Source organism: Oncorhynchus clarkii, chromosome 22, assembly GCF_045791955.1.
Source record: "Oncorhynchus clarkii lewisi isolate Uvic-CL-2024 chromosome 22, UVic_Ocla_1.0, whole genome shotgun sequence".
NCBI classification, from domain to species: Eukaryota; Metazoa; Chordata; class Actinopteri; order Salmoniformes; family Salmonidae; genus Oncorhynchus; species Oncorhynchus clarkii.
In genome coordinates this window covers 42,181,865-42,196,532 of record NC_092168.1, presented here as the reverse complement: position 1 = coordinate 42,196,532, position 14,668 = coordinate 42,181,865, and the positions used below count along the sequence as shown (strand labels likewise).

General features: G+C 41.0%; 1 protein-coding gene across 1 annotated transcript; it reads right to left on the bottom strand.

The window, feature by feature from the left end:
- Nucleotides 1-12,561: 12,561 nt before the first annotated feature.
- Nucleotides 12,562-13,885, bottom strand: LOC139380857 (CMRF35-like molecule 3). The gene is made up of 4 exons (XM_071123990.1): nt 13,805-13,885; nt 13,387-13,710; nt 13,041-13,182; nt 12,562-12,682 (listed from the first exon to the last, which is right to left on the bottom strand). Exons 1-4 carry the CDS (start codon nt 13,851-13,853, stop codon nt 12,562-12,564), a joined length of 636 nt encoding a protein of 211 aa, XP_070980091.1. The 5' UTR covers nt 13,854-13,885.
- Nucleotides 13,886-14,668: the final 783 nt, after the last annotated feature.

Genomic DNA, 14,668 nt, shown 5'->3' with positions numbered 1-14,668 from the left:
TAGGTTCACAACGAGTGTAGCTTTAATTCAATACCCTGCATGTGAATTTTGAATAAGGTTTGAGTTTTAACGAGTACATTTACCATTTCGCGTAGCGCATTTGCATTTCCAGGTGTCTACTTGAGACATCTGCGTCTCAAGTAGGAGCAAGAAGTATAACATGATTTAGGCCGAAATCTCACAATTCACCTAAAGTTTGTTATTCTTGTTTTACCATAACCCCCCTTTCAGAAATGCATGTTTCCCTTGTTATTTATATTCCTACCTGAACCATGGCATTCAAAGGTGAATTACGGGCTGTCAAGATTTGCATATTCACAGAGAGCTGCATAATTTAGAAAACATTGCCTTGGAATGTGACAACATTCATGAGAGGGTTGGTATGAAAGGGCTCCCACAGGATAATAGATTAATGAAAGCCAAGTCTGACATTTCAGCTGGGTTTACCATCAGGACTCAAAACAACAAAAAGAGATCTGGGTTTGAAACACAATAACCCAACAGAATCCTGACAGGTCCATGTATTATTCATCATTCGGCAGTACCAAATGAGCCTTTATAACACAGAGCAAGTAATTCTATGTTTAGTGTGTTTTCTTAATGGGCCTAAACAAAAATGTGAATTTCTTTCAACCCCTTAAATCAGCTATGAAATCACAACAGTAAACCCTTTGCTGGGACCATCATGTATTTGGTTTAATCTTGACTTCAGGCTATCCTTACATAGATACATTTTCATTACCTTAGCAGTTTACTGCTCTAATCTAAAATATTATCCAATTTGTAGTAATAAATAGTTGTATTATGCTAAATGCAGTCAAGTTCAAATGTAGTGATTTGCAAATTATTATGTGTCTATAGCCATCAACTACCACTAATCCAAGCCAAATTATTATGTGTCTATAGCCATCAACTACCACTAATCCAAGCCAAATTATTATGTGTCTATAGCCATCAACTACCACTAGTCCAAACCAAATTATTACGTGTCTATAGACATCAAGTACCACTAATCCAAGCCAAATTATTATGTGTCTATAGATATCAAGTACCACTAATCCAAGCCAAATTATTATGTGTCTATAGCCATCAACTACCACTAATCCAAGCCAAATTATTACGTGTCTATAGCCATCAACTACCACTAATCCAAGCCAAATTATTTCTTGCTGCTTTCATTTTCTCTACTAGTTGTTCAATAGCATGTTTCCCTGTCGGAGGAATCGTGATGTGTTGACATGCATTCAAAGCTTTGTTCTAATGACTATTCAATGACGTATCTGACACTACTCTGTCAAGCACATTGATTTATACCACACTGAAGGTTTGACTTTTTCATTTTTTAAGAATAAAAAAGACCTTCCTACTTGTTTCCCCTGTCGCCAGGATATCACTTTGGCCACTCTGTTTTCCAGATGGCTTTGTTGAAAAGGCCTGACCCTCTCCAGTCCTCAAGGACATTTAATGTGGACCAGGCGGAGGGGACGTGACGCTCAATACATGTGAAAGCCTCAAAACAAGATCTTCAGGGATTCTTGAGCATTGGCATACACTGAAAACACATTAGGGCTCAAGGTCTGCTCCCAATGCTCATTTTTATGTAATGATGCTTTGGTGTTAAACTCACTCAAAACGATCAAGGTCCAGCATACTATGTGTCATTGTCATAATAATGATATAACATTGGTACTTCAATCATGGTACTTCAAACATAATCAAATCATGGAGTTGATCATAACGCATTGCGATTTATTACAGGTGGTAGGTTCAGTACACATCATTGTATTTGTATTAGAAATTAGGCTGGCCCTCCGTGAAGTCTCGTAGATTGATGCTTTGTGTTCTTTTAGTCTTTGAAGGCCGTTTGCAGAAACTGCCGCCATACCTTGCCTCATCATTAACCTTCAGAAGTACAGAATAATTTATCAGAATCAGGAATGGCAAACTCTGGAGATTCTTTCGATCTCCACCGAGTCAAAGCTAAATATGCGGGGGTTTTTGCAGCTCTCATGTGGAATGAGTTGGTGCCTGCTAGGGCATCAGGTGGATGTTGGAGAGCATTTTTACTGAACAATGTCTTTGTTTCATATGATTGTGCTTTGCTTTCTGGGTTTTGTGTTGGCTTTTCATGTATTAAAAAAAAAAAAGAAATAATTGAATGTAGGCAGGTCAGTTAAGAACAAATTCTTATTAACAGTGATGGCTTAGGAACAGTGGGTTAACTGACTTGTTCAGGGGCAGAAAGACACTTTTCTACCTTGTCAGCTGGGGGATTTGATCTAGCAACCTTTTGGTTACTGGCCCAACACTGTAACCACTAGGCTACCTGCCACCCCAATATAGATATGTGTAGAGTAATTGATGTGTATGTAGATATGTATAGTGTAATTGATATGTACTGTATATAGATATGTATAGTGTAATTGATATGTACTGTATATAGATATGCATAGTGTAATTGATATGTACTGTATACAGATATGTATAGTGTAATTGATGTGTATATAGATATGCATGGTGTAATTGATATGTACTGTATATAGATATGTATAGTGTATTTATGTGTATATAGATATGCATAGTGTAATTGATATGTACTGTATACAGATATGTATAGTGTATTTATGTGTATATAGATATGTATAGTGTAATTGATGTGTATATAGATATGCATAGTGTAATTGATGTGTATGTAGATATAGTGTAATTAATGTGTATACAGATATGTATAGTGTAATTGATGTGTATATGTGATGTGTACACACACACACACAAGATGTTGTTTTTTCATTTAAAAAATAAAATAAAATATAGCTTGTTTTGATATTATGTAAGGATGCATTATGTAAGGTTGCAATAGCTTTATGTCCCAAAATAGAAAGAAACTACTAAAGGAACAACATATCCTGAAAAGATGTAGAACATTTACCATTCAGTCAAAATACAGCGACCACAGAATGATCTTGATGGATAACTTTATTGGTGAATTAAGTTCAAAATCAGAACAAGCAAACAATGCAATCTGCTCAACAATGACTGCCAAATCCTCCCATTCTTTTCCAAGGACCGCTCACATCTTAACACATGGAACAGGGAATGTGTTCATCTGATGTCTCATCTTTACAAACAAAATGAATGGGCAGCTGCCCTGCTGCGTTTCTACAGCCAACTTTACCTACCAGGCATCTGCTTCTGCCTGCTGAGGTGCCAAAGAAACATCCAAGGTGGTTAAATTAAGACTGCGTGTGTGGCCAAAGAGCTCTGTTTTCATGTCATTCAACAAATGTAAAACTCCTGGAGTTCGACACTTGGCTTGGAACCAGTGTTTTGGTCAGAGAACATGAAAACAGAGGTCTTTGGCCAGGTGCACCAGTAGTGGGTTTGGCGTCAAAATGAGAATGCATGAGCAGAAAAGAACCCCATACCTACTTTAAAATATGGTGGTGGATGTTATGGGGCTATTTTGCTTCCACTGGTCCTGTGGCCCTTCGTAAGGTCAACGGCATCATGAAATTTACCAGGACATTTTATGCAAAAATCAGGTTGCTTCTGCCAGGAGGCTGAAATTTGGTTACAAGTAGATATTCCAGCGAGACAATAACCCCAAGCACACAACAACATCCACAAAGAAATGGTTAATTTGCAATGGCCATCTCAGTCTCTGGACTTGAAACCCATTGAAAACCTGTGGTTTGAATTGAGGAGGGCCGTCCATAAGAGCAGACAAAGGATATCAAGCATCTGGAAGGATTATGTAAGGAGGAATGGTCTAAGATCCCTCCCAATGTGTTCTCCAACTCATTAAACATTTGAGAAAAAGGCTCAGTACCATTATCCTCACAAGGTGAGGAATTGAAAGGTACTGAAAACAGGCGTTAACTAGGATGTCGGGGCACCACGGAAAATCTTCAGATTACAAAGTTATACTTTTCAGAATATAACTCTTCAGATATTTTAATATTCGATCAATTAATCTTATATTAATGAATTATTCTTTAGGTCACGTCAGTCTCATCTGAGCGCCGTAAATTGTTGGTTATCTGAGCTTACACCGAGGTATTCGTGGTCTTAACTATTCGCAATCATAGCTCATGCTGTGGGTTTGCTCAGTCTGAAGAGGATTTTTTTTTAGGAGGGGCTTTTATTTGTAACAGTAGAAGAGGGCGGTTCCATGACGCCAGATCATGTCTGTGCTCACGGGGGCATGGCCGCTGACTAGTTAAACTTTACAGTGAATTTACATTACATCCTTTCACAGATAGTTTAATCTTTGCTCATTCATTTTAAACAAGAAGTAGATGCAAACACCATTATTGAGAAATGTACACATTCAGAGTTATAGTTATGTGTGTTTCCTGTCCTTTGTGAGGTCACCAAATGAAACACACTCAACATAACTGTCCCTTAAGTGTCCACAGACCCTTCCCACATTCTCACAAGTGGATGTTTTCATCTTCCCATTTTGGGGATTTAGGAGTTCGGCCACGTGAAATCCTTTGTTCACTCTGTGGTCTCTCTCTCTGCATGGCCAGGGGGAGAGAGTCTTCCGCCAGGAATTTATGACCTGAGATAACAGAACCTGGGTGTAGGAGAGCGTGAGAGAGGGGGAATGCACGATCTACACACAGAAAGGGCCACGTCATGACACTATGATTACAATACCTTCTGGAGCTGAATAAATGATAGCTATGATTACTATGCCTTCTGGAGCTGAATAAGAAAATCAAGACCATTTGATCTTCAGAAGGAACTGCAACTCCAGATAGATTATCAGTGGATTACTTCCAAGCAACACTTTGCATTAAATTCAAGGATCGCGTTATTTCTCCAGAAAATGCTCCACAATATCTTTTTAGTGGCAAAAGCACCAACTTTTCAGTGAAGGATAATGTTTCAAATAGCTTTTTCTTGATGGTTTTGACAAAGTGATTACAAATTATGATATATCAAAGTATGAAGAGGAAAAAGATGAACATTTTAAAGGAGCATTTCAACACCATGCTGTACTGTTGTCCATGTCAGTGGTTATAAATGGATTGGCCTTGGCTAAGTGTCTCTCATTTTACAACTAATTGGCAGAAGCTTTAGACCATTCGTCTACTCTTAGTACAGCAAAACTCCAGCCGTAATTGCAGTCAATTGATTGCGGTAAAATCCCCCCATGGACTTGTAACTCAGTATAGTTCCTGTAGGAAGGGATTTCAGAAACATGAACTCTATAGTATTAGATACAACAGGGAACCTTCTAAACTAGAAAAATAAACTATTTTTTTTCTATTTTCGATTCAATATTCTTATGTCAAAGTATTTGTATTTATGTTCAACACATTAAATTCAACATTGCTGGTTCTCTCAGTTATTTATCTTTTCACACTGCAATAGCTTTGACAACTACCTGGATTTATTTATTTAATTCTATTCAAAGAAAGTATACTCGGGGAGGGAAATGGTGAGAGGTGTGGTGGTGTATTTGTGAAAGTCTGAAACTAGCTCTCATGATGCGTGTTCATCTCAGCCTGAGCAGACGGTGTCACACTGTTTCACCTTCTCACATCCACTCCATTAACTTCCTTGTTTCTTACCCCTGTGGGATGCTTGGGTGTCAGGGAGAGAGAAAAAAATGGAAAGAAAAGGCAGCAGCTTTTCAAAGTCTTTAGACAGTCGACTCAGACAGCACAGGGGAAGAATCAACACACTTCACAAGCTTCCTGCTGTAACAATTTTCACTACTGTCTGCATGTTTTACAAAACCTATATGACATCCACATGGTTGAAGCTATGAATATATTTCTGTGAGATTTGAGCTTTGGGCAATTATCATTCCTAAGACATGCTGTAAGAATGTGTTTGGATTGATTTAATAAATAACTAACTTCATAATGTCGACATCAAACAATAAGAACGGCCTGTGACATCTTTCCCTCGAGTTGCCGTGGAGACCTAGCAACCGGGTTTGATTTAAGAGGGCTCTAAGCGTTATAATCTTTGAGCATTTAAAAATAAACTGATCGTGCAAAAGACACAACGGCAGTCTTTGTAGTAACACACAAGCTGTGATGCGTATAGACGTGTCTGAGTAAGCCGACAAAACTCTAGTATCTACTGCTTATCACAAGCTGTCATGCGTATAGACGTGTCTGAGTAAGCCGACAAAACTCTAGTCTCTACTGCTTATCATGCTTATTGCTACTATGATTGGATATAGGCAGTACAACCAAAGATTTTTATAACTAAACCAAGATACACCACAGCTTGCCGTGGGAAGAAATGAGTCAAAGTGGGCAGGACAAGCAAGGAGGTGGGCAGGGCCAAGCATGCGTTAGCGATATCCTATTGCCGCTTTCTAATATACTTCTGCATATTTCCATTAGGGAACGCCTACTCTGTGGCGCGTGTGCAATAAATGAATTTGCCTTTGCACTCCTAAACAGCGCAATTTTATTTTATTTTCCAAAACGTAGTCTCCTCTGTTCATAACATATTCTAGTTTTGGGAACAGAAAAATGTATTGAGATCAAATGTTTAATCAATGATAAAATTGGCAGAATGTCCGCCAAAATCTATCTCTTTCCATCTCGTTCCCTCTTCTCCCACTGAATGCCTCTGTGTGGAAACGCCAACAGGATGCTTCACATGTATACATCCAGTGAATATCTGTCTCATTGTTCTATCTGTGGTACAAGTATCTATGCAACTGATCCAAGCATGTCATTCTAAAGTCTGGAGAGATGTGAAAGAGCGCTTTATGCCGTTAGGACTGCCATAAGAATCAGCTCTACATTGCTGCAGTGAGTCAGGTGTCACTACTAGAAACACAGTGAGACATCGGAGGATAGACATCTAAATGCGTATTATTCATATTTTAGTGAGGGAGAGTTACAACCACAAGGTTATCTTGACTGATGACGTACATTGTCTCATGTATGTCTCAGTAACTGTGCAGTGAGCAGTTTCCGACTTCAGATTCCTAAAGAGGTGGTTCTAAGATGCTATTTGTCCACATTTGCAGTGTGACTGTCATGAAGCTCACAGTTAGAGGCTACCTAGCATGCACTCTCCCAGTGGGTTTGCATGCCTCCACTCTTACTATGCCCTCACAGGTCAAGTGATTTACATGTCTGTCACACAAACATATTCAGACCACACAGGCACAACAGGTAGTCCAGCTAGCACAGAGAGGAACAGTGAGAGGTGTAGGAAATAGAGAGGCATAGGAAAATTGTTGCTTTTTACATGTGTACAATGTTATATTTCCACATGTAACAAAAAATAAATATAATCTCCATGCTATCTGCTATCTGTGGTGCTATCTGTGGTGCTATCTGTGGTGCTGTGGTGGAACAATCCATGTTAAAATGCAAAACGTATTAGAGCTGAAATCTTATATTAGGGTGGAAGAAAATGGAATACCCACGTGTGTTCCAACTTGCACATAATTTTTAGATCCAGCACTCTCCATTTACATCATTTAACAGACACTTTTACACAGAGCAACTTATAGTAGTGAGTGCATACACTTTCATATTTGTTTGTACTGGTCCCCGTGGTAACTGAACCCACAACACTTCCGTTGCAAGTGCCATGCTCTACCAATTGAGCCACACAGGACCACTCCACCTTCCATCAGCACAGCAAGAGTTCTTCGGCTGACCCTATCTGTGGAAAGGGTTCTACCTGGAACCAAAAGGGTTCTACTTGGAACCAAAAAGGGTTTTTCAAATGATTATGCTATGGGGACAGCAGAAGAACCCTTTTAGGTTCTAGAATACACCTTTTCTTCTAAGAGTGTAGCTGTAATGAAGCTTTTAATGTATTCTGCCTGTTCACAATTAGTTAGGGGGGGCAGGTAACCTAGCGGTTAGAGTAGCCTAGCAGTTAGACCGTAGGGGTGGCAGGTAGCCTAGCTGTTAGAGGGTAGGGGTGGCAGGTAACCTAGCGGTTAGAGGGTAGGGGTGGCAGGTAGCCTAGCTGTTAGAGGGTAGGGGTGGCAGGTAACCTAGCGGTTAGAGGGTAGGGGTGGCAGGTAGCCTAGTGGTTAGAGGGTAGGTGTGGCAGGTAACCTAGCGTTTAGAGGGTAGCGGTGGCAGGTAGCCCAGTGGTTAGAGGGTAGGGGTGGCAGGTAACCTAGCTGTTAGAGGGTAGGGGTGGCAGGTAGCCTAGTGGTTAGAGGGTAGGGGTGGCAGGTAACCTAGTGGTTAGAGTAGCCTAGCGGTTAGAGCGTAGGGGTGGCAGGTAGTCTAGCAGTTAGACCATAGGCGTGGCAGGTAGTCTAGTGGTTAGAGCGTAGGGGTGGCAGGTAGCCTCGCGGTTAGAGGGTAGGGGTGGCAGGTAGTCTAGTGGTTAGAGGGTAGCGGTGGCAGATAGCCTAGTTATGAGAGCATAGGGGTGGCAGGTAGTCTAGTGGTTAAGAGCGTAGGGGTGCAGGTAGTCTAGCGGTTAGAGGGTAGGAGTGGCAGGTAGCCTCGCAGTTAGAGGGAGGGGTGGCAGGTAGTCTAGTGGTTAGAGGTGGCAGGTAGCCTAGTTATGAGAGCGTAGGGGTGGCAGGTAGCCTAGTGGTTAGAGCGTAGGGGTGGCAGGTAGTCTAGCGGTTAGATGGTAGGGGTGGCAGGTAGCCTAGTGGTTAGAGGGTAGGGGTGGCAGGTAGCTTATTGGTTAGAAGGTAGGGGTGGCAGGTAGCCTAGTGGTTAGAGCGTAGGGGTGGCAGGTAGTCTAGTGGTTAGAGGGTAACCGTGGCAGGTAACCTAGCGGTTAGAGCGTAGGGGTGACAGGTAGCCTAGTGGTTAGAGGGTAGAGGTGGCAGGTAACCTAGCGGTTAGAGCGTAGGGGTGGCAGGTAGCCTAGTGGTTAGAGGGTAGAGGTGGCAGGTAACCTAGCGGTTAGAGGGTAGGGGTGGCAGGTAACCTAGCGGTTAGAGGGTAGGGGTGGCAGGTAGCCTAGTGGTTAGAGGGTAGGGGTGGCAGGTAACCTAGCGGTTAGAGCGTAGGGGTGGCAGGTAGCCTAGTGGTTAGAGGGTAGAGGTGGCAGGTAACCTAGCGGTTAGAGCGTAGGGGTGGCAGGTAGCCTAGTGGTTAGAGGGTAGGGGTGGCAGGTAACCTAGCGGTTAGAGGGTAGGGGTGGCAGGTAGCCTAGTGGTTAGAGGGTAGCGGTGGCAGGTAGCCTAGTGGTTAGAGAGTAACAGTGGCAGGTAACCTAGCGGTTAGAGGGTAGGGGTGGCAGGTAGCCTAGTGGTTAGAGAGTAGTGGTGGCAGGTAACTTAGCAGTTAGAGCGTAGGGGTGGCAGGTAGCCTAGCTGTTAGAGCATAGGGGTGGCAGGTAGCATAGCGGTTAGAGAGTAGTGGTGGCAGGTAGCCTAGCTGTTAGTAGCATTGGCCCAGTAGCCAAAAGATCGCTGGTTTGAATACCTGAGCCGGCTAAGTGAAAAATCTGTCGATGTGCCATTTGAGCAAGGCGTTTAAATCCTAATTGCTCTACTACGTCCCTCGCTAAATGACTAAAATGTAGTTGTTAGATTACTAAGAACTCAAAGGTTGTTTAAAAGCCATGTGATCTGTACAATTTAAAAACACATAATGTACCAATGTTCTGTAACTTTCTAAGCTAATTCCAAATTAGACCAGTTCATTTGTTTGAAATGGGCTCTAAAACAGGGACCTGGCTATCATCAATATATTTATATTATACCCATCTGTGGTCTCATACAGATGGAGGATCTTCATTTGAGCCAGTTTGCTACAGCAGGAAAATAATCCTGCAGCAACACAAAATGGGGATTTTAATGAATGGACATTTTTGTAGGGGTTGATCAATTTTTCGTTAGGGTAAATCAAGTCTGACATTTCAAAGTGGAAATTACACACTTTAGAAGCCTTTTTAAAAGTAAAATACATTAGAATTTTTTATTTCCTGCTTTGCAGAAAAAATGATCAATAACCAAAGAGCGATGATGATCCTACATCTGCAAGAGTAAAATATAAACGCAACACGTAAAGTGTTTGTCCCGTGTTTCATGAGCTGGAATAAAAAAATCACAGAAATGTCCCATACACACAAAAAGCTTATTTATTTCAAATGTTGTGCACACATTTTTCAGGAAAGGGGGATACCTAGTCAGTTGTCCAACTGAATGCATTCAACTGAAATCTATCTTCTGCATTTAACCCAACCCCTCTGAATCAGAGAGGTGAGGGAGCCCCATAATCCACATCCACGTCTTCGGTGCCCGGAAAACAGTGGTTTAACTGCCTTGCTCAGGGGCCAATACATTTTCCGTTAGGGCAAATTAAGTCTGAATTATGTACATGGAAATTACAAACATCAGGAGCCATCAAATACACTATGAGTTTGCATTTCTTGCTGTTTAGGAAAATTCTCAACAACAAAAGAGGGATCAAAATTAGATCCTCCATTTGTATGAGTGTTTCCCTTTGTACAACCAGCCATTTCTAAGCACAGAATACTTCTGTTCTGCTTCCAAGGCAATCCCGCCCGCCCCCACCAACCCATTCCAACACACATGCACACACACACACACACACACCATGAAGGAAGCTCGAGTATCACATACTGTATACCTTCAGAGAAATGTTGAAAGAGCTATGAAAACTGAGAACCACAAGGGACAAGGACAAAGGGAGTCACAGAGTCTGGCTTCTACGTGGTGGTTACTAAGAACTGGCCACAAAAACAAAAGGGAGGTTTACAAATAGAGAAACTTCCAAAGTGATAATAGCGATTAATTGTACTATAAAGATTCTATTCAGTTTATTTTTTTTACAGATGCTCTACATTGATTGATATGTGTGCAAGTCTAATGCCACTTCTAGTATGGTACAGCTATTATCTCAGAGGATTGTGTTGTTTACACAGACAGTCTCTCTGTTCCTTTGGTGATGTTGTTGTGGGTTTCACTTGTTCAACGAAATCTATTGCCATCAGGGTTTGCATGTCTGATAACATGATGACTTCAAAGGGAGATGACTAGTCACGTTACATTTACATGTGCTTGTTTATTTGTGTATAAACCAGCAGGCTCTCTGGGGGTTGAATGACTCCAAGCCCATATGAGACCATTTTTGTGTTGCCATTGGGATTGGTTTCTTTGATGTCTTCCAAGCCATGTCAAGATCTGTAGAAGTGAATGCAGGATGGCTATGAATTCAAAGAAGTAATCTGGTTGGGTTTAATAAAAATATATATGTGACATGCAATAATTTCAAAGATTTTACTGAGTTACACTTCATATAAGGAAATCAGTCAATTGAAATAAATGTATTAGACACTAATCTATGGATTTCACATGACTGGGCAGGGGTGCAGCCACGGGTGGGCCTGGGAGGGCATAGACCAACCCACTGGGGAGCTGGCGTAGTTACATGTGGTCTGCGGTTGTGAGGCCGGAAGGACGTACTGCCAAATTCTCTAAAACTACGTTGGAGGCAGCTTATGTTAGTGAAATTAACATTACATTTTCATGCAACAGCTCTGGTGTACATTCCTGCAGTCAGCCAATTGCACACATCCTCAAAACCTGTAAACAAATTTGTGCACAACATTTGAGAGATGTATGTTTTTTTGTGGTATGGAACATTTCTGTGATTTTTTATTCCAGCTCAAGAAACCAAGACTTTACGTGTTGCATGTATATTTTTGTTCAGTGTAGTAGCATTATAATAGTGTTGTCTCTTGCAGATGTAGGATCTTCATCACTCTTTGGTTACTGATCATTTTTTCTGCAAAGCAGGAAATAAAAAATTCTGATGTATTTGATTTTTTAAAAAGGCTTCTAAATTGTGTAATTTCCACTTTGAAATGTCAGACTTGATTTGCCCTAACGAAAAATGTATCAACCCCTACAAAAATGTCCATTCATTATAATCCTGTAACGGTCTTCTTCCTCCTCTGACGAGGAGTAGTAAGGATCAGACCAATGTGCAGGGTGGTAAGTGTCCATAATGATATATTTATTAAATCAACTGAACAAAATAACAAAAGTACAAACAAACAACTGAAACAGTCCCATATGGTGAAACCACTAACACAGGATACAACCACCCACAAAACACAATAGAAAACAGGCTAAATATGGCTCCCAATCAGAGACAACGACTGACACCTGCCTCTGATTGAGAACCATACTAGGCCAAACACATAGAAATATAACAACAGAACAAAACATAGAAAAACAACATAGAATGCCCACCCCAACTCACGCCCTGACCAACTAAAATAAAGACATAAAAAGGAACTAAGGTCAGAACGTGACAAATCCACATAATAATTCACATTTTCTGTTGCTGCAGGATTATTTTCCTGCAAACTGGTTCAAATTAAGATCCAACATCTTTAGTATTGTTTCTCTATAGATTCATATCTCTCGGAACATGTTATGACCTCAATGTATTTGCTTATTATTAATATATATATGTGCATGTTTGAATGTTTTAGCTTCATAAATTAAAACAAACAATATTCTCAACGATTTTGATTTGGTACATTTTGATATGGGGAAAATGTAGCACACACACTGAGACAAGCGATATATCAGCAGGAATGGTACAAATATCAGCGATGGCATCGTATACTGAAGAGAACAAGGAACAGACACAGGAAGAGGAAGAGCATCCAGCGCAGTACTCTCCATACTTTCCACACCGGATCATCTTGATCCAAGGACACTGTCACACTGTAGATATAGAGTCAGCTGAGGGTGAACCACATTGAAATGTAACAAACGAAGAGTAATCTAGCCAGGTCTGTGCAACTTTTGCTACACCGTTCAGGGCTGACCAACTCCGGTCCTGGAGGGCCGAATATACTTCTGCTTTTTGTTCCTACCTGATTAGAAGGAGAGGATGAAAACCAGAAGTGTTCCTGCCCTCAGGGATCGGGATTGGGCAGCCCTGATATAGTTAGTTTGTACTGTTCTGCTGTTTTAGATTATTACGTGGACATCCCCCCCGTTCATATGTACATTATGCAGAAACAGCAGTGTCTACAATTTACAATAAATTGGGTAGCCTTATTTACTAAGCTATGTTTACCTTGTTGATTTGCTTGTAGCAGATATGAGACCTGTTGTTTGAGTCATACAAGGTGTGGACCGTGGTGTTGTCAACGTTGTTGGGGAAGTTGAGGTCTTGTTGTACTGTTTTGTGGTTTCTGTTTTGAGCCGAGATACAAGCCCTGCAGGAAACAGCAACTCACACAGCAACTCATAATGGACATAACATAAAAAGTAATGTTATGAAACACAGGTTTCTTTAGAAACATTTGTAAGCACTGATTTCACTAATAGCAATTGATCACTGGTTTATGCAATGTTATATTAAATTCCTCAGAGAAAAATAAAAACTGTAAGCGACAAATTCAGCTACATACAGTACTTACACTCGGAGACAGTCAGCCGAAGACGAAACGTCAAAGTTCTGCTGGCTCTTTCAATTGCACACCAGTACCAGCCACTGTCCTCAGCTGTTGCTCCTTTCATACTGACTGTGAATAACCCAAGGTTTTTATCATCCAATATCTGAACATCACTGGTCAGATGTTTAGGTTGATCAGATCGAATGATAACTGTGCAGAAATACCAGTGATAACCCCTGCACCAGATTTTGACCTTGTCCCTGTTGAACTGGTGATACTGGCAGGAGACGTGGACTGTTTCACCAACTGCACTCTTCACCTCTGAGGGTCCAGAGAGGGATGAGGCTGCTAAAGGAAAGCACAAACAAACACATGCATTAAACAATGTGTCTTAATTTAACAGTGAATAAACATTTATAGTCAATGATTTAAAACAACATACCTTTTAGTAAACATAAGATGATGAGATTGATCCAAATCTTGGTAGTCATCTTCAACTCAATCTTTATCTGAAATCTATGACTTTAAAGGTTATGGAAATGGAAACTCTTTGTTTGTGGTGACTGGTGAAAGAGTCCTCTGCATTCAGACTGGACTGTGAGGTCCACCCCTTCCTGTACCTGCTCTCTCTGGCTATTGGGCAGTTCCACACCAGGATACCCAAAATATTTTTGCACCTTCTCAGGTTGTTCTGGCATTTCAAACATAGAAACTTCATTGCGTGGAAGGATGTGGACATGTTTTATACAATTGTATCACATACAATATTTGAGAAAATCATGATGAAAGTGGCCATTTTAGGCCCTTTTTAGACCTATACATGCCTCCTGTAAGACCTTATGGTCTGTGAAACATACATGATACAGACATCATTGTGCTGTCATCAGAATGAATGAAAACAGAACATACCAGTGGAACAGGATAATGGCTCCACCATAAACTCCACCTCTGACTGTTCCTGATGATCTTGGAACAGAGGAGCCAGCCCAGGTTAGCCTAGAATCCTACCCTAGCTGCAGATTTTCTTTCCAAAAACGTTGTGGAGATTTGTACTTACATAAGGTCATCGTTTGTTTGGAGCTGGTGGGGGTTCTTCAATACCATTCTTCCAGTTAGAATACCCAGCTTGGGTGAAGGCCTTGTTTGCATTAGCATTGGACCCAACACTGAACTTTCGACACGGGAAACAAAATGCTGCATCTGCAGTAACTGAGAATTCCAGCCACTCTCTTCCTATGAACCAGATCAAATCAAATTGTATTTCTCACATGCGCCAAATACAAAAGGTGTAGGACTTACCCTGAAT

What these genes read in the sequence shown, in the direction of transcription:
- LOC139380857 (XM_071123990.1), bottom strand. Translation starts at nt 13,853, where the DNA reads ATGACTACCAAGATTTGGATCAATCTCATCATCTTATGTTTACTAAAA. An exon ending in CATCTTATGTTTACTAAAAG is followed by an intron (nt 13,711 to 13,804) that starts GTATGTTGTTTT and finishes GCTTTCCTTTAG; the next exon opens with CAGCCTCATCCCTCTCTGGA. An exon ending in GCTACAAGCAAATCAACAAG is followed by an intron (nt 12,683 to 13,040) that starts GTAAACATAGCT and finishes CTATATCTACAG; the next exon opens with TGTGACAGTGTCCTTGGATC.